Source organism: Ceratotherium simum, chromosome 9, assembly GCF_057802395.1.
Source record: "Ceratotherium simum simum isolate JZ-2026a chromosome 9, ASM5780239v1, whole genome shotgun sequence".
NCBI lineage: Eukaryota > Metazoa > Chordata > Mammalia > Perissodactyla > Rhinocerotidae > Ceratotherium > Ceratotherium simum.
The window spans coordinates 24614503-24640834 of record NC_141908.1 but is presented as its reverse complement, the minus strand read 5'-3'; the positions used below and the strand labels follow the sequence as shown (position 1 = coordinate 24640834).

Sequence of the window (26332 nt, the reverse complement as noted above, 5' to 3'; positions counted from 1 at the left end):
TATGTGACACTAATTAAATGAAAACTTCAAATTACAAATAGACTTCTTATAACTAATGATGAATGACCATCTTCACAAAACATTCATTTCTTTATTCAAGAGTCACAAGTCCTGCTTTTAATATGTTGTATTAAGTCACAAAGAAATCCATTAACCAAGCTCTTATGTCTTGTCTTTCCAAAGGGAAAGAATATTAACATTTTGAGGCTTTTCTGCAAACTAAGGGAATTTTCTTCTCTATATAATCACAATGACAAATGATTATGAATTTTTATCAGCATAGCTAAGAATGTGACCCTTCTCAAGTAGCTAGGTTATGATACGGTCTTTAGCAGACAGAACAATGTTCTAGAAGTTTGGAATTCAGTATTCTCTTCTAACTAAGGGCAGCGGTTGGTGTATAGAGGGTGTTCAGTAAATGGAATCAGAATATTATTATATACTTAGTAGTCCTGGGAAAGGTGTACTGAGTCTTAGCAACCACAAGTGCACTCTACGAATTGCAGTTAAACAGGAACTAGGTACAGAGGGAAGCCGACAGGATGCTCAGACAAGGCTTCACAAGAGCACAACACTTTGATATTGTTAGAACATCTGGAGAATGAAGGTGATTCCTTAGGAATTAACCCACCTGACAGTCTTGAAAGAGATTGTTCTATAAAGCAGAATGTTACTAATTCTCAAAAAAGAAATACAGACTAGATGGTGTGCATCAGTTAATTAGCACATATTTTCCATTTAAAAAACTTACTTTAGGGGCCGGCCACATGGCCTAGTGGTTAAATTTGGTGTGCTACACTTTGGCGGCCCAGGTTCACAGGTTTGGATCCTGGGTGCTGACCGACACCACTCGCCAACCATGTTGTGGCAGCGACCCACATATAAAATAGAGGAAGACTGGCACAGATGTTAGGCGAATCTTCGTCAGTAAAAACAAAAATTAAAAAAAGTAATTAATTAAAAAAGAACTTACTTTATAACTAGAAAACTAAGATATAATAATTTTTCTTGGTGAGGACAGAATATTAATAGTAATTAATTAATATTAAGGGCATGTGTTGAATTATTTTAATGGCTCTTGTTATAAAGTTATGAGGCCTACTGTAATATTTTTCAATATAGATTTCAATTCACACCTTCAATGTGAACATTCACAGGTATGGGGTCAACTTGAATCATTAAGTATAATATATTTTTGTTACATACTGTAACAAGCAAGTATGCATACTGTTACAGCAGTGCATGTCAGAAGAATATTTGAGTTGAACAGATATTAAAATGTGTTACTCTGAGAAAGCAGTAAGAGGCCTAACATAACATCAAGATAGGAAAGTAAAAGAGTTCACTGAAATTGAGAAATATTTTCCTGTGAGTATATAAGGATGGTTAAAGGGAGAAAGAGTAGTGCTTAAATGAAACTAAAAGAATATGTCATAGCCATTGGAGCTTTTATAGACTCTGAGAGGCAGTGTTCTACTGCATTAGTATAGTAGTAGTGAGTTTATTTAAATTATTTTTGGAGGACAGAGAGAGAGAGAAGATTTTATTCTTCTCAAACATGACAATTATTCAAAATGTTGCCTCTAATGCAAGTTATTTTAGACCTTTGGTCTAATGCTGCATTGTCCGGTAAAACTTTCTGTGATGAGGGAAATGTTCTGTGTCCGCACTGTCCAATATTTAGCCACTAGACATATTTGGCTATTGATCATTGGAAATATGGAAGAACTAAATCTTTAATTTTATTTTACTTTAATTCATTTTAATTTAAATAGCCACATGTGGCCAGTAACTACCGTTTGGAATGCACAGGTCCAAGGCATCCATCTCTACTGTAGGGACTCTATGCCATGGGTTCCAGAGTGTTCTTGATCTGTTGGTGATAACCGTATGGACAGATTATTGCTCCTCGAGCACCCATTTTGTGGATTCCCTGCCAACTGTTTCCCATCTAGTAACACATTATTTTTGCAGACAAACTGCAATTAGCTTGGTTACTACCTTGACTTCTTATAGGTCTGTTCTCTGGCTGGAATTCCCATTTTCAAATTATTGCTTACTGTGAGTTATTTATAAACATAAGTGATTGCATCAATTAGTGTATGGGTGTGTGTTTTATGGAGCCATTTCTCACAGAGTAAACTTACTCTCTACCTTTAATGGGATCTAACTACCAGCCAGAGTTGTAAATCAATTGCATGCTAAATAATGACTAAACTGAATTCATTTATTAATATTTAATGATTGTTGAATATTTTACATCCTGTGCTACCCACTAGTGATCCAAAATGATTAAGCATCACCCCTGCCCTTGAGGAACTTACAGTCTTTAAATGCCATAGCACTATCAATAAGTTCATTCATTTTCCAAAACAGGCTTAATTAATATGAGGCCCCTGGAGAATCATCTACAACATATATGAGTTTGCCAGCAAACAGAAAGTATTGTACAATATCCTTCCTTTGAACACGCCAGTCACCAGGATGGTTGTAAATTTATTAGATACTATTTGGAGTTGGCAGAAATCCAGTAGCCTAAATTGTTTCCAAGGTGACTTTTGGAGCTAATGACCTAATGAAACAAAATTAAAATTCTAATATATTCCTATGTATACATGGAGTAAAGTGCTTAGTGTTAGGATATACCTGAATACCTACATGTACCGAGCAGCACTATATTTTGCTTATTGGTTGTCTCTCTTTTCAAAACTTTCAAATGGTGACGTTTACCTTAAGCATTCTCTCTCTCTTAGCCCCTTTGACCTGCCCAGTTCTCCAATTCTGTGGTTATTTAGAGGAAGAAAAGCAAATGAAAGAGCTCATTCATATTGTGGTATGAGCGAGTTTCAGAATATTATATTTTAGAAGAGATATGGAGTAGGGACCTCACTTTATAAGTATGGGAGGGGATGAGGGGAAGAGGGAAGGTTTTCCTGGCACAATGCAAATCATACTCACAGGAAGAGGATATAATTATGAATAAAGCTGGTGTTCTATGTGTTACTAATGCAGTCCATTTACAGGTAGAATTTTCATATATAATTGCATTATGATTATTTTAACTATCAATAATGTACCAGATTTAAATTCAAACTTGGCAATCAATAATAGGATTTCAGATTCTTATGTCATGAAGTGGTGGAAGTAGGTTATATAGCAGAAGTAGTTAGAGAAAACTTTTATCAGTTGTTTCCAGATTTCCAGAGTAAAGGGGAAAAAAAAACATGTATGTGTGTGTATGTATATATATATATTCATAATAAAGTGAACTAATGTTTTTCTCTTTGAGATAAAAGCCATAATTGCTATTTTTCTATTTATATTCATTTAAAGATTTGGGTTCAAGTGAATCATGGGTGAGGTTAGTCCATTTTTACACTGTTACCAGTAAGGTGCAGAATAGCCTTAAAGATTTAAAAATTGACTTTTAAATTTAATTGAACATAATTACGAGCTTCTTAAGTTTGAAATTTCACTATCCTATCTGTCCTATTTTTTAATAATGTTAATAAAATATTTTTTCATAGGCTAAATTTTTTCTTAATGGTGATACTTCAGATATTTATCTAATCTATCTATCCCTATATAAATATATTCCCACAAGAAATAACATTTTCTTTTAAATCAGGTAGTTTTGTCAGGTCTCAGGCATGCTGGAGTATTTTGATAAAAAAATACAAGTTAAGATAGAAATATTCGTGGAAAACCAAATACCTAAAACTTGGGGGATTCCCATTTAGTTTAAGGTGACCGGGATATTAGAATATCAGCCTTGTTGTGTCAAATGCAAATAAATGACTTGTCTTCCACTTGGGGAGAATCTAGAACTATTCTGTTGCCCCCACTTTTCATTACTTTAGAAGGATATTGTGTTGCTAAAGAATATTTGAAAAAAATTCCAACATTAGTATTTTATTCTGTAAAGATATGGAATATTTTGAAATGAACTCCCCAACCAGGTAGATCTACTATTTGACTAGTATAATCAAATCTTACATTTGCTTGGAGTGTTTGGATATTAAAAAGTATTTCACATCTGTTATTACATTTTATCCTCACAGGTTAGGCTGTGAAGTTAGACTGTGAAGTTAGATAGTGCCTGTCTCTGCCCCGCTTCGTCAACATTTACAGATGGTAGAATGAGACGTAGGTTGTTTAAATGACTTTCCTAGAGTCATATAATTTGGGAGTGCCAGAGCCAAGCCTTGGCATCTGACTCCAGATCTGTAGTTATTTCTGCCCGATCATAAGCCAGAGAATATATAAATTTCAGGTACAGCCAAAATTTTTCAAAAATTGTAACTTTGTATGTCACACTGTACAATGCATATTTCTTTTAGATCTTTGTCATGACTGCATTATGAATACATCTCATATGATTACTAATTACAATGCATAGCTTCATTCATGTACAGCAGCTTACTACTAATTTCAAGGTTAACTTTCCAGAAAATCTTTTCACGTTACCAGGACTACAACTTCAACAACAATAACAAAATGTTGTAACTTTTCTCCTCAAATTTAATTTGCATGGGTTATTAACTTCAAAGTCTAAAATGACTTAATTATACTGTAGCACTTGAAATATAAGCCGGAATCAATGACAAATGCTTGATTGGACACTGGAAGCTATATATAGGCCATTGCCTTTTTTTCCACGTAGTATATTATGATTTCACCTCTAATGCACTCAGAACTCATGAAGGGAATATGCTATTGAACTTTAATCCTGTAGGTTCTTATAATACGGGACTCATGGGGTCATTTTATGATATTCCAATATTAAGTTACACCATATCCACCTATTTTCTACCTTGAATTTATCAGTGCATTATAAATAAAAATAAAATATTTGAGACATAAAATTTATGAGCTGCCACAATTCACCAAAGTCAAAGAAAATGAAAGTTTTTTAAATGACAAAGGAATATTTGTCTATCAAAAAAGAGAGGGAATACAGTGGATTATTGTCATTATTGGCCAACTGTGTGAGAAGCCATATTACGCTTAGGAGATTTATTAAGAAACATATTTTTCTTGTTCTCTGAAAATGAGACTCTGCTTCAGGATGAATGGCTAAATTGTTTTATATAAGTATATCATCTACAGGAAATGGAAAAAAAAAAAGGCAAAGCGAAGGGGAAGCTATGTAAAAAACGAAGGAAATAGCGGCTCTCAGAATCCTATTGTTGGGAGAACTGCAGGGATCACATTCTTCATCTCCAAACAATAGAGGAGGTACCTCTAGACTGTCCTTAAGCATGAGACACCCCCCACCTGCTTCAATTTCTCTAGAAACAATGAATTCCTTTCCTCGTGAAACTACCTATGCCCTTGTTATATAGATCTATTTTTTGTTCCCAAGTCTTTTCTTTTTTTTTTTTTTTTAAAGATTTTATTTATTTATTTTTTCCCCCCAAAGCCCCAGTAGATAGTTGTGTGTCATAGCTGCACATCCTTCTAGTTGCTGTATGTGGGACGCGGCCTCAGCATGGCCAGAGAAGCAGCGCGTTGGTGCGAGCCCGGGATCCGAACCCGGGTCGCCAGCAGTGGAGCACGCTCACTTAACCACCAAGCCACGGGGCCGGCCCCCCAAGTCTTTTCTTAATGTGGATCAAAACCTGCTTTGTTTTGAAATTCTGTAGGAACCACTGGCCTAAGCCCTCTTCCATTGTGAATTCTTCATATAACAATAATCTTCCTTCAATAATAATCTTTATGACAATAATCTTCCTTCTCTAGCTTTTCTTACCCAGGAAAATCTCAATTTTTCAAACATTGACTTAAATGCATAATTCCCAGACTCTACTCATTTTATTTCCCTTCTATGGAATGAAAAATATTTGTTAATATTTTTTAATATGATACCTGGTACTCTAAAGATGTTCTGAAGAAAGGGATAGCTTTATCTTTTTTACTAATAAAAAAAATCAAAATTATATATAAAAATTTACATCTATTAAGGCAGGCTAACGCTGAGTGCTAAAATAAATCATATATATTTTATTTTTTTATTCCAAATTGGAGCTTTACATTATTTTTTGTTAATTTTCTTTTTTCTCTGGCTTAAAAATAACATTTTAATATCCCCAAAATTAGCTATGTTCCTAATCTTCATTCATTTTGGGAATTTTAAAAATGTGACATCTGAATTCTTATTTAAATAATTGACTATCACGACATGTTGCACAGAGCCAATCCAGACCTTTCTCCACAGTGATATTAAGAACCTTCCATTTGTGACTACATGGATGGAACTTGAGGGCATTATGCTAAGTGAAATAAGTCAGACAAAAAAGGATAAATACTGTATGATCTCACTTATATGTGGAATCTAAAAAAATGAACTCATAGAAATAGAGAACAGATTGGTGGTTGCCAGAGGTGGGGGTTAGGGGATGGAGGAAGTGGGTGAAAGTGGTCAAAAGGCACAAAGTTCCGGTTTGTGAACATATAAGTGGAATAAGTATTACAGGAAGGAAGAGATCTCTGCCAATATAGTTCACAGGCAGTAGATCATTGTGGGTAATCATGTGGGCCCTGAAGCCAAAATGTCTGAGTTTGAATCCTGATTCCACAAAATAATAGCTATGATTTTGGGCAAGATATTTAACTTCTGGGTCTCGGTTTCCTGACCTATAAAACAGGAATAATAAGTGTGCCCCATAATATTGATCAGAAGGCTGAGTCAGTTAATTCCAAAGGGCTCTAGAACGTTGCCTGATATATGGGAAGCACTTAGTCAATGTTATTAGCTATATCATTTTCAAGGGAAAGCATTTCTTCTGAATTAAACAACATATTCTCTTCTGTAGTTTTTCAGACCAGAGCAAAGATATGAAACCATGTAAGGAGACATTGCTGAAAATGCAATCTATAACAACTTTGCTTAGGGCCTGAGGAAATAGAGCCTAGATGGAACAGATTGGGTGCTAGTATTTGCCTATCCAATCCCTGGCTGGGAAGCCATAACTGAATTTTAGGGATATTTACAGCAAAATCATACAACAATAGAGTTGTCAAAGGCAGACATTATGTGGAGAATGTTGTGGGAGACATTAGCTGCCTAGCTGGAGGAACTGGTTGACTAGAAGTGATTTGGAGAGGGTGTTCCAAGCTCTCCTTGGAATGACTGAAAAGAGATGGGCCATAATGCAGTTGCACTGAGTGCCAGCCAGGACGCAGCCCTTTTGCAGAGTGGGGTGTGAGGGTTAGAGACAGGATTTGGACTCATTTTGAGGGACTGAACCTTTGGTAAAAATTTATTTTCCCAGCAGTTTCAATGATGCCATAATAGATAGTGAAGGATATAAAGGGATACCATTGTGAAAAGTTATTTTACCAGGTAGGAAACTTGCAAGAGGATTTATATTTCAAAATGACAGTGACCTGACACTCACATCAAAAAAATGTCCTGAAGAAAAAAGGTCCAGAATTGTAGCCTATGGAACTATGTTACTCAGAACCTTACCCAACAAAATGATGGATTTTAATCATCTGAGACGTTTATCTCTCAGTAGAACTTTGTACACAGAACAAGTTGTTAAAGTGCTACAGATGAAGACATTAATTTCAGACAAACAAAATCTCCCTATTTAAAAAAAGACTTGCAAATTATTTGCGCTATTCTTTTTCAGCAATTTAAGCCATTTAAGGGCTATGTTTTATTAGGGTCATAAATTATGCCCTTAGTTTTGAACACTTTATAGTATCTTAGCATAATCTTATAGTATCTTAGGTAACGTTATACAGGTATGTTTTGTTCTGAGATACTCAACTTTTCCTTTTTTTTATTTTCTGAAACCAAAAATTTCGTGTCTTTAGAGAGGTACTTTTGAAAAGTCATAATACTTCTATAGTAACATAATCTTTGAGTAATTCTAAGGTTTGTTGTACTACTGTGTTATGTCATTTTTATTTTTAGAAATATTTCTTAAAAGATTCAGGATGAGTTTACCTCCTAAATATTAATTTTTTTGTTATTTTAATTTCATAAAAGTAAAAATTTAAGTTAAATATCTTAAAGGTAGCCAGGCTTGGTGGTCTAGTAGTTAAGATACTTTGCGCTCACTGCCGCGGCCCGGTTTCGTTTCCGGTCAGGGAACCACACCATTTGTCTGTTGGTTGCCATACTGTGGAAGTTGAGTATTACTGTGATGCTGAAAGCTATGCCACCGGCATTTCAAATACAAGCAGGGTCACCCATGGTGGGCAGGTTTCAGCGGAACTTCCAGACGAGGACGAAGGACCAGACCACCCACTTCCGAAAACACTGGCCATGAAAACTCTATGAATAGCAGTGGAGCATTGTCTGATACAGTGCCGGAAGCCAAGAGCATAGTGCAAAAAGACAGGCCGGGTTTCACTCGGCTGTATACAGGGTCTCTATGAGTCGGACTCCACTTGGCAGCACTAACAACAAGCCTTAAAGATTGAATACTTATGATTTCGTATTACCAAGTAAAAAGAAATCAACAGTTATCAACTTTTTCTTTCTTTAGTGCTTTGCAGTTTGCAGTTTGTTCAGTAGATTTGCATTAGAGCTCAAGCCTACCGGACACGTATTCAATTCTTTAAGCGGTTGTATAGCAGTTCAGTTTTAGGGAAAAGTGAAGAGAAGTTTGGCCAAACAGGAATCATCCTGCAGTGCTTATTCTATCATCTCTCTACTTCTTTCTCCTGGACCCTCGCCTCTGCCCTCACTTCACACAGAAAGCGAAAAACCCTGCACCTCCTTAATTGGTTATTCTAGGTCATTTTATAGCTTTAAACTAAGACACCAATTGAATTCAGAGTAGTTCTCTCTAACAACTTATTAAAAAATGAAGAAAGCACTGTTATTACATGCAGTGGTAGAGGTGAAAGGAATTGCAGGTAGCAGAGCAGAGAAGGTGGTTGGTCTCAATGAAGTACTTGAAACATCCTCGGCATCAGTTTCTCAGAGACCTAAACTAGCCATTTAATTTTCGCAGAAGGAAATTTTGAGAAATTAAGGGAAGAAATGGTGGTAGAATGTAGAAGGAAAATAAGCAGGGGGAAATTATATGTGTGTGTGTATATATAGATTTATTTATATTTATACATATTTATATTATATATAGGAGTTGAAAATAAAATGGAAGTTGGTCTCCTGCCTTAATATTTCTCAGGTCTCAAGTTCTGACTCACAGCTGTTATAGCTGTTCATCCTTGACTTATCCTATGCAGTAAATCGAGAAATGACTAATACAATTTTAACCAAGCTGTCAGATCTGATATCTGTTCTTCATTTGTACTTTCACACTATCAGTTTTCAGTTTCTAAAAACAAAGAATGGAAAACAAGAACTTTTTGCATAATTTCTCACTTTTTATATCTAGTATCCTATTCTGTAATTCATGACTTTTTTTTCTTACTTCTTCTTTGACAATATAAGATCTCTGGGTAAAGATTAGATTTTTTTCAGGATATGAATACATATGCTCTCCCAAAAACAACATCATACAAATTTGCTGCAGATCTGCATTTCTAGAATGTGCCAATGTATTAATATTAATAACAAGTTTAAAATTATGTGTTTCTGCCCCTTTTTAAGTGACATTTTGTTTAATTTGTGGTTGAACGAAAGTAGGTGCTCCATTTGTTTAGAATCCATTTCACTGAACACATTTCTAGAAAATGGGCACTGGATTTGAAATCTGTTTTTTGGAGGTGTTAGAACATTGCTGCTTAGTGCAGTGGCAGAACTAATATCACCTGGGAGCTTGGAGAAATGCAGAATTTCAGCCCCAACCAAGATCTACTGAATCAAAAGTTGCACTTTAAGCATATCCCTAGATGATTCATATGCCCATTAAAATTTGGGAAGCATTGTCTTAGAATATATAGTATGGCTCTAAGTGTGACATTGATGAAATGTTTAGTATAAATGTGTGGAAATGTTCATGAGAGACATAATCCATGAAAATCAGACCAGAGTAGCAAAATGGTGAAATACGTTCAATAACATCAAAGAAGACGGATCCTTCATGCACTCTAGCATAAAATATCAAAATGTTGACACTATTCTAGAGTAATTTTATGCTTTTATATTTAAGGCAGCTTTTAGATATCTCAGTTTTAAATAAAGTACTCTAATAAGACACAGCATTTCCATGACAACTTTACATATAAATGAGGCATCCTTAAAGAAATTCTATGGATTACTCTTTCTATCTTAAACACTGTGCTGTTTTGCCTTAATTGTGGTCATTAATCAACTTCATCAGATAATACCATAATGAGAACATAGGTGGAGCCAAAAGGAAAATGCTGCAGTAAAGGATTTGTATATTTTCCTAAACTGACAGATATATATAGTTTTGCTTGTAGCAGAATATTGTTTCCTATTTTGCCAGATTTGTGTGTGTGTGTGTGTGCAAGTCTGCAAAGGTGCATTTTTAATGAGATTTCAATCAGATTCCATGTAGCAAAGGTATTGAAGTAATAAATGCGTAGTTTAGAATTCATTACAGAATAAATAAGTATTAAACTTAAAAATGAAAAAATGTTGTACTTTTGGAAATTTTTCATTTGCATGTGCCTGTTCAAATTTCTACAGAAAAGACTAATTTCAAAAGCCATATTATGAATTTAGGGCCAGATAAAAACTGGGTCAATTCTGTTTTCCGATGCCTGATTTTTCATTCTGCACATTTCTGTTGACCTTTGCTTTTCCTCTTCCTTCTTGTTTCAGGTCCCGTTGACCATTTTTCTGTTCATTACCATAGGTATGAACGGTCAGAAAGAGCAGATGCAACAAAAATAAATCAGTGGTTTTCTTTGCAAATATATATGACAAAAAAGGTTTGGTGGAGGAGGTGAGACTCACTAAAATCTTGCTACAACATATTTACTGTAGTAGGATTCAGTGTAAAGTTGACCAGCTTTGGAGTCCCTCAAAGAGAATAGAGTGATAGAGTATGAAAGCCTACCTGTGGTATTTGGTTGACATATGAGATTATTTATCTTTCCATAATCCTTAACGTTGATAACCAGAAAATTCCTTTTCTTGTCGCTGTTTTCTTTTGTTTTTCTTCCTGAGACAAAGAAATTTTCAAGAGGGTATTGCAATTTTATAAATCATTAAAATTGTCCATAAATGTAAGGAATTCCTCTCTAGTATCCAAACAACAGATATCACTAGTTCATTAATTTTTTCAGACCATTAAGCTATCATTTAGCGGGTTAGTTTCATTAACACTATTAGTAATGTGATGATTCTGTGTGCTAGTATGTGTGTGTTTCAATCTCAATCGCATTGTTTTCTGTATTCTTCTTTTACTTGGCATAAACCTCTATTTACCGTATGCCGTGAAAGGAGTAGTTGCTTTAGAAAATTTTGAGAGAAGTGGCTACTGCCAGTCGATGATTTCCATGAGGAAAGAGAAACTTCTTTTGCTGAGTCACTATTAACGGAATACTGTTTATTTAGCAGTTGTTTAATTGTTCATAGAAACTGGAGACATTCAGCTCAGTTTAAAACAGGAGAGCCAAAGTGCTATTTAATGAACTGAAGCAGTTATATACCCTCAAAGGCCCAGTAGTGATTCCTCACAGGGTATCCCAAGGAGAATCGGGCTGAGTGTTTAGTGTTGGCACATTGAACTCAAACTCATGCCTGGCTAAGGCTCCATCCTTTTAGATATGCAATTAAATCCTAAGTGGTATCAATTCTTCCTTTTAGGGATTTGTGTTGTTTCAAAGATACAGACTTTCCCTGTGTCAGTTCTAGCACGAAGAGGATATATGGGTGGCAGATGTTTGGAGGTAAAAATCTGTGGCTAAAAAACAGAAAGGCAGATAATTATACCATATGGTATTTGAACCTGTGATGTTGGCATCCTTCCTGCTGGGCTCCTTCCTGCCAAGCAAACCAGGCACTGAAGCTGTGCCAAGTAGCAGAAGTAGCAGGACTTTATCAGGAAGAGGTAACGACTGACATGTGGCCAATCTGCTTGATCCAGAGGATGCCCCACCAAAGTGGACATGGGCATGTGGTGAAAGACTGATTAAATGGTTAAAGGAAGGGTTTGGTACTATGGTTCAGTTGGCTGATCATTAGAAGACTTGGGCTTTACCTCACCAATACATATCATTGAAAACTTATTTGTGTTTACTGAGGACAATCTAGAGTCATAGTGAATAAGTATTCTGTCATCAAGCCAAAGCATGTGGGAACCATGGTCATAGTTCAAATTTGCTGAAAATAGACAATACAAATTCCTCTAAGTATGACTGCTATTTAGCTGGTGTGCATGCTACAACTGTACTGGTTGATAAAATATTGAAACACTTCTATTCTGATTCTAAACAGCTGCTACCCAGTGCCCTCCTGGGACCCCTCAAATAATCCCGTGCTCCTTCAAGCCAAATTGGGCAAAGAAAGAGGCTATCCTAGCGTGCCTCAAGCTACTTGCCTGTCACTCAGCCTGTCATGCCTCCCATCTGCCATCTCCTGTCCCTGTCTCTCTCCCCTTGGTCAAACAGGTCTGGACACCTAGAATTGGTGATGGTCCCATAGCAAAAGATCACGGGTTATCCACAGCTGGCCAAGAGTCCCCTCAAGTTGCCCTTCTATGTTACTTGTAGAAGCTGTGGCCTGTACAGGGTATTTCAACTGTTCTTAAAGTTAAATATTCAGGTATTACCCCTGACTGTAAGAGCTGTTTAAATATTGACATAGCATGGCTTCACATCTTGACTTCTAACATGATTTTCTTCCTTTTTCCTCAAGATCTTTCTGTAATCTTCACAAAGAGAGAGAGAAACAGACACACAGAAACACATAACTAGGCTTCATTGCCTTGTTTGTTTCTTGGTTACACAGGATTGAGATTGTAGCACAATATAACATAGTAGTAAAGAAACTAGATTTTCAAGACATAAAATACCTGATTCAAATAGTAGCATTATGACTCTGTGACCTTGAAGAAGAAATTTAACCTCTGCAGTCTTCAATTTCCTCATCTATATAATAACAATTATAATACCTAACTCATAATGTTCTCGTAAGGATTTAATAAGATAATGGACGTTATGTGCTTGCCATAGAGCCTGGAACAAAGGAAGTACTCAGTGAACAGCAATTATCCTATTAATATAATACTACTTTTACAGAATGCAATAAAGAGCAGTTTGTTTTCATTAAAAGTGCATCATAAAATCATTGTCAGAGTTAGCATTTTGAATGGCATAAAAATTAAATTTTGAATATCTTTTGTCAATAACATTTCACTTTTGGTCTGAAATACACAATGTATACACTCTAGCAGTGAGTCAAGGCTGTTATATTTAAGAATGTCTGTACTGTTCTATGGCTTTTATATTGGGCTGTTTAACATTCTGTCTTCCTCTCAAGTATAAATTGGCTTATATAAAAATCACCACATCTTGCAACATGGTTCTTCCAGTGAAAGACGATTAACTGCATGTGCTCTAACTAGTCCGTCTCACTGTAAAACAATTTGTATGCTAATCAGGTCTTCCAAACAATTGTTTATTTGTTTTCACATACATCAAAGAATTCCTTTTCAAAATGTGATAGAGTGATTTAAGGCATGTATTTATTTCCTTTTCCCTCTTCTCCATTTTTCTCTTACCCATTCATTCCAAGCAAATATCAGGGCTTTTTCTTCCCAAATGAAATAATGAGTGAATAACTCCTATTAAATAACTTTTATTTTGATGAATGTGCCAGTGGAATTAGAAAAGATCTTTCTACTCATTGTCTACATATATCTCAGTGAATCGAGGTTGCTTGACCAAGAGTCATGGAGCAAACTTCTCTATAAATTAGAAAGATAGTTTTCTTTTTAAGTCAGTGTATATAATTTAATGTTGTCTTGCTGTGAGCCCTACAAAATAAAAATGTTCTCCAGTTTTTATGAAGTTATTTTCATCCTGTCTAAATTATGGTGAAGAGCTAATTGGATGAGAAATGATGCTTGTCATCTAGTGGATCCTCAAAGTAACTCTTCTTATTTGTTCTTAATCTGAGAATAAGGAAGTACAGACATTATGTTTACTAGTTTGGTTTTCTTATATATTTAGTCATCAAATGTTGGCTTTGTTACTTACTGTTTTTTGGGTGGAAATTAAATAATGTCTTTCAAGAGTTTGGGTAATGCTTTATATATTTAGAATTCCTTTGACCGATTGACTATTATCATTTGGGCAACATACCACCAAAATCCTTTCTTCCATTAATCACCTGAAAATTAACTTGCCTTTGGTTTTTAGGCCTTAATTGGGGACCTGCATCTAACCTTTTATTATCTTAGCCTATAAAAGAAGAGATGGAAAAATAATCCTTTTCTTTTAACAATTTCTCAAGAATATGTATGTATCCCTCTTAAGAGTGGCAATAGCCATGCCTCTGTGTGCACAGAGTTTGGCTCAAAAGCACTCTCTAAAACATTTGTGGAATCAAAGATGGAATGACTCTCAGCTGTCCTGACATGTGGATGAGCCATCTGGCAGCTCCCACTCATTGTCCCTTTGTTGCAGTAAGACCCCTTTTCTCTGGGAGATGTGTGGAGCCATCTGAATTTGGCTCGTCTTTTCCTGTCAGGCATCAGTCTTTAACATACTTCCTACTAGGGAGTAATCTCTGCTTCAAACTGGGTAAGCCTGAACTTCAGAACCACATTCAGGAGCTGTCACCAGATTACATAGGTAAAGTAACCCCAGAGAACAACAGGAAAAAGCATTCACTTTAGAAATGAAATACTTTTCTTCTATTCTGTGTTTCAGAAGAAAGATACTACCAAATATTTCATCTTCTCCTTCCTTAGTTACTTTATCTGCACATTGGGTAAACCTTTTCCTCATAGAGAAGTTTTAAGAAATGACTAGAACATGTGTTTACTTTTGGAGAACTCAGTAGGATTGCTGCAAATTGAAGATAGATGCTTTTCGCTTCATTGATTAAATACGTATTCTTTCATTTCAAAAAAGAGTTGAAAGCCAACTTTACAAATCAACAAAATTGCTACCGAGAAGTGTGATATGAATATCAATCAATGAAGTGCCCCTTTTTCTCTAAGTAAAATACCGTTGTCATTTTCACAGAGGGCCCAAAATTCCAATCTGTAGAGTTAATCCAGTGTTTTTGTGCGAGTCTTGTTTAAATGCAAATGTATTACCTCTAAGAAATAGCACCTAGTTTATCAAGTTGGCTAGCAAGGAGCAGGGCTCTAAGAGATTAACAAAGCATACAAGTGTATTTTAACTGAGGTGAAGAGAGGGGAAAAGGACTTTCTAGACCTTTTGACTGAGAGAGTGGAGTGATCCAGCAATCAAGGAACATGTGAAGAACAGATGCATGGAGAGGAATAAAGGAGCATTTAAAACACCTAATAGATTTTTTAATCATCCAAGCTCAATTCCCTCCATTAGCACTAGATTTAATGAATGGCAATGCATAATGACAATCACTCATAAAACAGTGATTTCATTTATTTTCTTATCTATTTGCCCTGAAATGGAAGGTCAGACAGCAAGACAGTCCATTGACCTGAGAAAATTCTTATAATAATGACAACAATACTTTGGCTATGTTCATACAATATTTTTTCACTTGCCAATTTCGACTGTTCTAAATGTTTACAGTTTCAGGGCAGGAGAATGTTATGACAACCTATATTTGTTGGATTCAGATGCCAAAAGCCAATTAAACTGATAAAAATCACTTGATATATTTTAAAGTTAGCAGAACACACACACACACACACACTCACACATACACACACACACAGAAATATAGAACTCTCTATTTTAACATAACAATATTTCCATATGTGATCCTGAAAGTTTCAGTAAAAGAGTCTTAACTAACCATCCATTTATTCACACTCATAACAGCAGACACAATGGTGACTTTGGTTATAGCAGAATTGCTTTAATATGGACTGTCTTCCTCAGGTGACCAGGCATGCTTTTCATATATTAAATACATAAATAAAGCTCTGTATGTTAGATGCAAGGAATTTTTCTACGTTGAGACTTCTGAAGAGTAAGGACTAAAGGAAAAGGATTTTTAAACCTTGGAACTAGTTATCAAATCTGAAAAACCTCCTTCCCTAGGGCCTTTAAAAATAGGACAGATGTCAGAGATGGCTTAAGGCTAGTGTAGCCGGACAAAACCAATCACCTTTACATCTTTTCCAGTTCTTGAATCCTCACAACATTCATTTGAAATACGTAAACACACAAGCCATTACTAGAACCTATTTTAAACAGAAACTATTTAATTTGAGTGAGTAACTATTAGATTGAGTGCACATGTGTCTTTAGAGGTTCTTATTTCTGTATCTTCAAGTGTAATCCTATAGATTACTCTAACAAATGACATCAATTAATATTGTTTTATTTAGAAGTTGAAACTCATAAATCCAATTTTAATTTTCTTTGAAATACTATAAATTTCTTTCATTTTCTCCACTTAAATTAAAATATCAGTTTGTCAGGTGAAGTAGCTCACATGCAAAAATGAATTATGGTTGAAAATAGGATCTTATGAAATAAACACAATTCTAGGAAAGTTGTATTACTTGTGTAAAGATATTATGTGATCCAATGTCATGTTTAATATTAAATAGATATATGATATTAAATATCTTTACATTGTATACTAATTTTCCCAAACAATATGGAGTAAATAATATGGTTCACATGCTTTAGAGTTTTCATAAGTGGCCTATATTGCTCTATTTTGATCTCTTAGCTATGAAAATAATAATAGCTTTTATAATGCAATATTTCTATATACTTAATTACAAAGAAATTACCTTTTCCCCTTAAAAGATGATAGTCTGTCTGTAATATTTCCAAGAAACTGAATCCAACTGTGCATAAAAGCATTCTTTAAAAAAAATTAAGAAAACATAGAGATAGAAAAGATTAAGCATTTGCAATCAGGTTAATGGTGCTCCAGAAATCTTAATATATTACTTAGTTATAACGGCACTAAAAAACTGTTTTTAAGTAATTCTAGAAAAGTTCATTTTTAAAGCAATTTTCACAGATTCTTAGAAATGGTGGTATCTTCAATTTAATAAATAGAAAATCTCCACAGGATTCAATATTCAAAAGCTACATGTTGTAAAGTAGCGTATCAATAGATATAGTTCTCGTGTTCCTCAGTATTTTTTTAAATCAGTGCTGGCTTTACTAGAAGTCGAGTTTCAAATAATTCTTCAAAATGTAATCAAATCTCAGTCTTCTAAGTGAATGGATAGGCACAGTCAAATGAAATCCAGAACCAGAACTGAATAATTTAAAATTTTTGAATTTTGAGGGCATCTTATGTTTTTTGGTGATGACTTTATATACCAAATTATTTTTTACTTGATTTTACGTCAACTAGTAATCAATATGTTTTTATTCCTACATTCCGCTTTATATTGTAAAGGAGAGGAGTAAAATAAAAAATAAAAGGACTTGTGCCTCAAGAAATATATGTGACACTGCATGCAGCAATACCATTCATAAACTATACAGAGAAGTTTGTCTTGTTAAAAAAATTAAAACATGATATAAACGATGTCTTTACAAGTTCGGAGAACAAAGTAGGGTCAATGACATCTACAGAATAACTCCCATTTGTATAGTGCTTCCCAATCCATGATTTCATTTGCTCCTTATGACAATCACGTGAGATGGACACTTTTGTTACCCCCATTTTCAGATGTGAAAGAAGAGCCTCAGTGAGGTCACATATTTTCCTCAAGTTTAGACAACTAATAAATGGCAGATAAAAACTCTAATGCAAGGGTTTAGTCTCTAAAACTCATAACCTTTCTGCTACATCGTGCTATTTTTCACAAAGAAAACTTGACAGGGAGGTCAGAGTTTGGGCTTGAACTTGAAGGATTTTGTTGAGTAAAAAACAAAGAGAAGGTTTACTTTCCAGATGATGATGTTGCATACAGAAAAACCCAGACCTGGGAAGCATCTGGTGTAATTTAGGGAAGTGAAAGATGACACTGCATGAAGTAAAGTATAAGTAGTGAAAATAAGTTGTACATAATGCTAGTTAAGTTTCAATTAGATGATGAAATCAGGCCAAGGAGTTTGGTTTTTGTTGTGGCCAGTAACTGAGATGATCATGATTTTGAAAATAGTGATTGGGTGAAAGTAGCATTTGTAAAGCTTATTCTGAGAATATATTGATGGTGGAAAAAGGTAACTTCTAGTATATCAAAGAAAGTGGAACTTTGCCAGGAGTTAAAATGTACCGTGCATTCATTCAACAAGTGTGCATTGAGCACCTGTTCTCCTCTTCTATGTCAGGCAGTGCACGTACTAGATGTTTGTGTTTCCCAGGCAGAGACAGGAGGAAGTTTATAAAAGAGCATGTGTGAAATGCATTCATGTGTGTTCATGGACTGGTATAAATAACAACAACTGCAACAATAATAGTGTGACTAGAGTATAAGAGGCATGAGAAAGAATGATGGAAAGTGTATCTAAGAGAGAGGAATTCTGGTCAGTGTTTGAAGGACCCTGTATGCCTCTGGCTTCACTGTTTGTGGGACCGTGGAGACTTTGGGGAGAAGAAGCTCACAGAGTATTGGAAGCAGAGGCTAGAGTGAGAAGGGAATGGGAATGCACCAGATGCAGTCTATATTTTGAAGAAGTTTAACAGTTAAAAAAAAAAAAAGTAGGAAAAAATGGGATGGCCCTTGAAGGAAAGTTAAGTCAGCAAAAGTAACTTTATTCTTGAGTGTAGGTTAAGAAAGTTGAATGAGATTGGAGGCAGAGGACTTAGAACCATTGGAAAGATAGAAAGGAGAAATACAAGCAAGCAACAAATCTTGATAAAACAAAACTCAAAAAGTGGGATGTGATACAGTGTAAGATGGAGAGGTTAACTTTGGGGGAGAGGATTGATGCTGGTCCTGCTAAGATATGATGATATAAGTAATAAGTGCAGATATTTAACTGTATCTGCTATTATAGAAGAAAAATCTCTACTCCTTCACAAAATGTACTATCTCAATTATCTTCAGTTGGAAAAGACATTTGATAAGGCTTAGGTCTTTCTTACCACTTTTTACTGAACAGAGTAAGATGTGACTCTATGTTTAAAAATAATTTGAGCATTCAAATATGTACAGATGAATCACGTTATTCTTGAATTATCCTAAAAGGCTTGTTTGTAAAATGAGGTTTAGTTTAAAAAATGAAACCTATTTCAACTAATTGGACAAGGCTTATAAAAAATTTAAAAATATAAATACTATTCTCCTGTGTTGATATATTTTAAATCTTACTAATGACAGAATTTTTCTTTCTTATAATTAATTACTATGTTTTAAATTCTGCTACCTTGCTCAGGTCACCTAAAATGAGATGTGAGGGACTGGGAATGTTTTCTGAATGTGTGTTACTAAAACCTGAAGTGATATTCTCACTAGGGCTACCATACTTGTTACCATTTTGAAATGTTTTTGTCCTGTTTTGAAATTCCTCACGTGCTACCCTATCATCTGAGTCCATCTCCCAGTCCCCCCCCCCAATCCTCATAATTTAACATACTATAGAGGTAATTCTGTGTAAATCAGGGAGCTTCCAACCTTACTCCATTTATGTCCAGATTATGACTTCTGGTTGTGAAATGTTTTGAATGCCTAAAAGTCTAAGTGAGGTGAATCATTTAATGTAACATTGACATATTCTCAGGAATTCATGTAGCCTCCATTATCACATGCCTCTCCTTGTCACACAGGGAGATGGGTAGAGATAGTGATCAGGCTGAGTCTTACCTCCGTTTATAGGACGGCCTAAAATATCCTCATGGGATATACATACCTTTACTGCACGAATGATCATTGGGAATCAAGGATGGATTATTCCCTGAAGCGACAGTAGAATAAAAACCCATATTGCCTGGTTTCTGGGAGAATTTCAGTTGAGGCAGGAATTGTTATTTCTCAGACTGCTCCATCTCTGTCCCCATTTTCCAGAAAGAACAACAAAAAAATACTAGTTTTAGCAGTTTTACAACTGAAGTATCCCAGCACTGGTCAAAGGGGTTTGAGGGCTGGCCCTGTGGCTTAGCGGTTACGTGCGTGCGCTCTGCTGCTGGGGCCCGGGTTCGAATCCGGGCGCGCACTAACGCACCGCTTCTCCGGCCATGCTGAGGCCGCGTCCCACATACAGCAACTAGAAGGATGTGCAACTATGACATACAACTATCTGCTGGGGCTTTGGGGGGAAAAAAAAATAGGAGGAGGATTGACAATAGATGTTAGCTCAGAGCCGGTCTTCCTCAGCAAAAAAAGGAGGATTAGTGTGGATGTTAGCTCAGGGCTGATCTTCCTCACAAAAAAAAAAAAGGGGGGGGGTTTGAGATATTGATCCCCTCAGTTTTGAGATTAGTTCCCAAGACCTGGGGCTACCTCTACAAATAATTCCTGCTATTTACTTCAGTGTATCTTGTAAACATTATCATTGTCTTAATGTGCTTTGATATGAAAATTTGAGAAGGACTGGTTAAGGTACAATCCATCAAGACAAGAGTATATCAAAGATGGGGAAGACTATAGTCACTAGTCTGTAACCAATTAACTCTCATTCTTCCAAACAAATTTCTCTTTTGCCCCTATGTGTTACCGCAAGGAAGAAACTAATAGTTCTATATATTGCCTTTGAGAAATCCAAACATTTTTCCTGTTTTCTCAAAATTTGTAAGTAGCTGAGTCACATCTTCTGAACATCAGGTGTGCATTTCACCCCTTCTATCAAGGTCATCAGTTACCTGACAATCTTAAAAATGAAAAATCATACTTTCATTTGAGCTGACAGTGTATCACTTTTTTAAAAATTTTGCTTTTTATAAGAAATACTGAGTCATTTTTGTTCTCTATAAAATCCCTAAAATATCTCAGGTTCTTTCTGTGGGTTATTTTTGGAATTTTTACAGAGAGATCTAAATATATCTAGCCTAAACACTACTTTGACATTTATGCAAGGATGCATATTTTCAAGTTTTTAAGAATCAGCAAATTAATTTTAAAAAGAAGTACTTTGTGACGACTGTTGGTCATAGAAGTTTACACCTTTTCAAAACTAATTTGTATTTTTAAATTTTATTTAAAAAGTGAATTTAGATTAATCTTACAAATATAAGATTCAATAGCTAGAAACTCTCAATGAAAAGAGTTTCACTTAGTTTTATTCCTATAATTTGGATTTAAATTTGTGTATTTGTACTTTAATTATATATATGGAAATAAATGTATATTTTAACAAATATTGATACTAATGTATAGAGACATGTTACAGTACAATGAGTTCTGCATTTGGGGTGACAGGTGTTTGACAAAACTAATAGCCTTGTATAGCACTAATTGTATCAATATCCATGGAAAAATACAGGGAAACCTGTTAGTGGCAACACTTTACCTAGCAAACCTACATCATAAAAATTTGTTTACATCCCCCAAACACAAAATGTTGAAAGCTGTTTTTTTTTTAATTGATGTCATAATAGTTTATAACATTGTGAGATTCCAGTTGTACATTATTATTTGTCAGTCACCATATAAATGCACCCCTTCACCCCTTGTGCCCACTCCTCACTCCCCTTCCCCCTGGTAACAACCAAACTGTTCTCTCTGTCCATGTGTTAGTTTATATTCCACATATGAGAGTGCTCATACAGTGTTTATCTTTGTCTGTCTGGCTGATTTCACTTAACATAATACCCTCCAGGTCCACCCATATTGTTGCAAATGGGACGAGTTGTCTTTTTTTACGGCTGAGTAGTATTCCATTGTATATATATATACCACATCTTCTTTATCCAATCATCTGTTGATGGTCACTTGTGTTGCTGAAAGTGTTTTAGCATCATACAAAATCAAATAAAAATTTTTCTTGTGTAATATTTTTGTTTTCTTTTTTCTTTGTTTTCTAATTCTATTATATCACTAACTCCAGCAATTCTCATAATTTTGCATATCCTAGAATATGTTAGGTTGGTATTTTCATTATTGTTATTATTTTTCCTCAACTAAATAAAGTAAAACATAATTTTTTTTTTTTTTTTGAGGAAGATTAACCCTGAGCTAACATCTGTTGCCAACCCTGGGCTAACATCCGTGCCCATCTTCCTCCACTTTATATAGGATGCTGCCATAGCATGGTTTGATAAGTGGTGCATCAGTCCAGGATCTGAACTGGTGAACCTGGGCTGCTGCCAAAGTGGAGGGTGCAAACTTAACCACTACACCACCAGGCAGCCCTAAAACATAAATTTTCTGAGCTGTTTTTTTTTTTTTCTTTTGGGGCTTGCAACAGAAAAGAAAGTTATGAGATTTAAGTGTTTACCAATAGGCAATTCACCTTCTTGGAACATTCTTTACTTAACTATGATAACAGCAAACACTTATTTAGTGCTTGTCAGAAGAAATGCTAAGAGCTTTTGATATAATCCTCACAACAACCTAGTGAAGTACAGAGAATGTATATAACTTGCCCAAGTTACTCAGTTTATAAGTGATGGGACCAGGAATTGGATCCAAGAATCTGGCTCCAGAGTGTGTTAACAACTCCACTCTGCTGCATTTATTTACATGATTAACACACGTTGAATTCCTTCTCTTAGTCTGCATCTCACAGTGCTCAGTGCTTTGCCACCAATAGGGACTTTTGACATTCACAACAATCCTACAACATAGATTCAGCTGATAGTTCCATTTACAAATGAGAAAACTAATGCTTAGTTGATTAAATAAATTAATGTCCCATGGGTACTGACAGAACTATGATTAAATCCTAAGTGTGTCTGACAGTAGAGTCTGGGCTGTCGCAATAATCAGTGTCAGATTTATATGTGATTGTGGTCATATGGTATGACTGGACTTTGGATTTGAGAGAGCTAGGGAAGATTATAAATCATTATGGGAATTTGGAGAGTGCCTATAGAAGAAGTATAGCTAGGATTTGAGAATTAGCAACTTGAAATTTAGATACAACAATATACAATTTGGATGTTTGATAAAGAACTGAAATTGGTGAACTTTGAGAAAAGACTCGATATCCTGACTTAAGTGTATCTTTAAAAACACAAAGGGTGATTATATAAAGTTTGGTTACTATCAGCAGGTAAACTCGATGAGTATGCTCTGTTCATCATCGCCTCCTCATGCTTTAGCAAATTCTATTGCATGATAGTTATTCAGTACAGATTTTATTTTTTAAACGAAAGAATCCATATATAAATAAGTATATAACTAGCTGTTCTTTATATTTCTAAAGAAGAGATTAAAAACAAAATAGCTTTTAGGTTGACACAACTTCATTTAAATTCCGCTAAAACCTTTTTGTTTATGTTACCTGATATTCTAATGAGATCCTTGCCAAGAAGTTGCCATTATCCATATTTCACAGTTGAGAAAATTGGAACTTACCTTGCCCACTTATCTAAGGATAAGAGATAGAACAATGACTCAAACCAAGCCTCAGATTTTAAATCCATGCTACTTTAAGGGTTGAAAAGAATACTTGTGTTTTTAATGCATTATTTGAAAAACTACACAATATTTTATTTCACATGCAGCTTTTAAAAATTAGATTTTTCATCACAACGGGCTAATTTCCATATCTCTGAAAATCAGAGATGCCCTCCTGTGGTATTTTCTGTAGTTTTGTTTTATAAATAAATGCTAGTAATTTCTCATGCTTAAGAGTTTTAGTATTAAAAAAGTGAAGCTAACCCACATCATTCTGTTCCTTTTTACCTTTTTTTCAGGTCCTGAGGAGGTAGAAATCAAGTGCCCCTTGAATCACATTGCTTGCCTTGGTGCCAACAAATGTATTCATTTATCCCAACTGTGCAATGGTGTCCTGGACTGCTCAGATGGGTATGATGAAGGAATACATTGCCGGGGTGAGTCCATTTATGGAACAACGCAACTGAAATATTAAAGTTTTCATAGTTTTAGTGAAAGTTCAAAGAGAACCTATACCCTGTCTTTTCTTTCAACCATAATCTTATCAGTTATTGAGAAAGCATGAATTTTATTTCCAGAGACACTCAATATGCATTTCAAAGCTGCAACTATTGTGCTTTATTTAAAAATACTACTAGAAAAAAAATACATTTAGACTTTGAAGTTGGGCTCTTAAACAATTATATATTTCGTAGAAAAGAGTACTTTTGAGCAAAGGACAAATGAGAAGTCTTTGTCACAGTAAATTGATATCATACAGGGTTATAAGCTCGTTTCTCTGAACCTTTGCTTAAACAAAGAGTATTTGAAGTAAAACTTCTACAGCCAAATGTTTTAGTAGGAAGTATTCATGGGAAAATTTTTTTTAATGCTGTTTCCATGAAGTTATACTATTAACTTTCTTGTAAGTTTCTTTCTTTTTAAAAATCAACATCTAAATCCTATAGTGGTCAACGGTTTACCTATACAGTCATGCGCCACTTAATGACAGGGATACATTCTGAGAAATGTGTCCTTAGGCGATTTTGTCATTATGCGAACATCATAGAGTGTACTTACCCAAACTTAGATGGTATAGCCTACTACACACCTAGGTTATATGGTACTAATCTTATAAGACCACTATCATATACATGGTCTATCATTGACTAAAATGTGGTTATGTGGCACATGACTATATATTAATGAAAGGAGCAAAGATAATTAAAATCTCAAAATTAAAAAAGTGTTAATTAGAACTAACACATTCTAATAGAACTCGTTGGGGAGGGGGAATGAAATGTCAGACAAAGAAATAGGAAAAAATCAAGGATTAAGGTAAGGACTCAGATCGGGAAACAGCATCAAGGTATCAATCAAGTGAATTAGACTGCAAGATGGAGCCAAGAAAGAAACCACTGAACCAGAAGTCTCCAGCTCAGATTCTGACAGGCTAAGTGTAACACAAAGGATATTTATGGAAGCTAAGAAGTCAAAGAGTAACCTGTCCTTCATGTTGGGGTCATTAAGATAATAAGGAATAGAAGGAACTGTAGAAAACTGGAGATACATGTCTGATCTCTGGACAGATTTACACAAACTAATTGCTACCGTGTAAGAAAAGGTCCTAGGTCACCAAAAGCCCAATTTTTCAGGAAGCATTCCACATCTGTATGTGTTTAAAGTGTTCAAAGTCAGCCACTGCTTTTTAAAACATTGTATGGTCAACAATGTATGGGCCAAACAAAACCTGTCTGGAGGCCTGACAGGGTTTACTGGCTGCCAGTTCCCCACCTAAGGGCTGAAGTAAACTGGATTCAAGACCAGAAATGAAGAGATATATTGGGAAAAGAGTCAATCTCAGAAAAATAATCCAAAGTGGTGAGGATGTTAGGAGACCATAGTTCAACTGGGTCTGTAACTCTTTTCCTTCTTTTTAAATGGACATTCAATTACTCTTGCTCTGTGGACAGATTCAGACCGAGAAGTTAAAGGTCTTCCTTCTTTGGCCGAGTTTCCTTTCTTAGCCTTGAACTCTGACAGGGTCAATTAAGGAGCCAGCAGATTCTTAGTTTCAGTTATGAATACATGTGTAATAATAATTAATAAGAGATTTTATTTTTATTTAAAAGCTTTGTGATGTATTCTTTTTTTATAATTGTATATTAAAAAGAATAATATTAACAGAAAGTAAAGTAAGGAATTGTAAAGTGATCAGAGTCAAAGAGTTAATTTTCTTTTCAGAAATTAATTATATTTTCTACAGCCTAATTCTCTCCACTTCAGTTATAACTCAGGCTTCTTATTGCATTAAAAAAATTTTCAGTCAGACGTGTGTGTCTAAGCTTCTAAAAGAGCAAAATCATCACATTGCCAAATACTTCCTCAGAGGTGATTACACAAATTTGAATATCTTAAGCATATTTCAGTGCTGTGGATCATATGAAAGTATATCTGAATTCTCTAATAAAATTGAGAGTTGTGATCTAATAGATGAAAGGATATGTTAATAGTAAAACGGAATTCAAATAAAAAGTTTTTGAACAAAAATAAAATGTTATTGAATTTATCTTCATCTTTAAAAATATCAGCATATACTTCAGACTGAGATAGATTTAGAGTATATAGTTGTTTATGCATCTGTCTTTTTGCCTATTTGTAATTCATGTTTATAACTGTTACAAATTTCATATCTTTATCACAAGTGACAACATTTTTTCTTTTTTAATTTGCCAATAGGAGGCTGATTGTGCCACTTTGGCCTGTTAAATATTTCTAGATTTTACCAAATAAGTGTTTTAAAAGACCTAACTAATTTATTATGACCCATGGTGAACTTAGAAATAACAAGAAGTGTATTTGGATCTCTACTT

General features: G+C 34.9%; 1 protein-coding gene across 5 annotated transcripts in view; it reads left to right on the top strand.

Moving 5' to 3' along the window:
* The window catches only part of LRP1B (LDL receptor related protein 1B), a 1862264-nt gene that overhangs the window by 606460 nt on the left and 1229472 nt on the right, over window positions 1-26332 (top strand). For all 5 annotated transcript variants that reach the window (XM_087435122.1, XM_087435120.1, XM_087435121.1 and 2 more), the window contains exon 4: window positions 23780-23917. In XM_087435122.1, the coding sequence (XP_087291248.1) occupies window positions 23780-23917 (138 nt within the window). The remainder of the gene's footprint in view (window positions 1-23779; window positions 23918-26332) is intronic.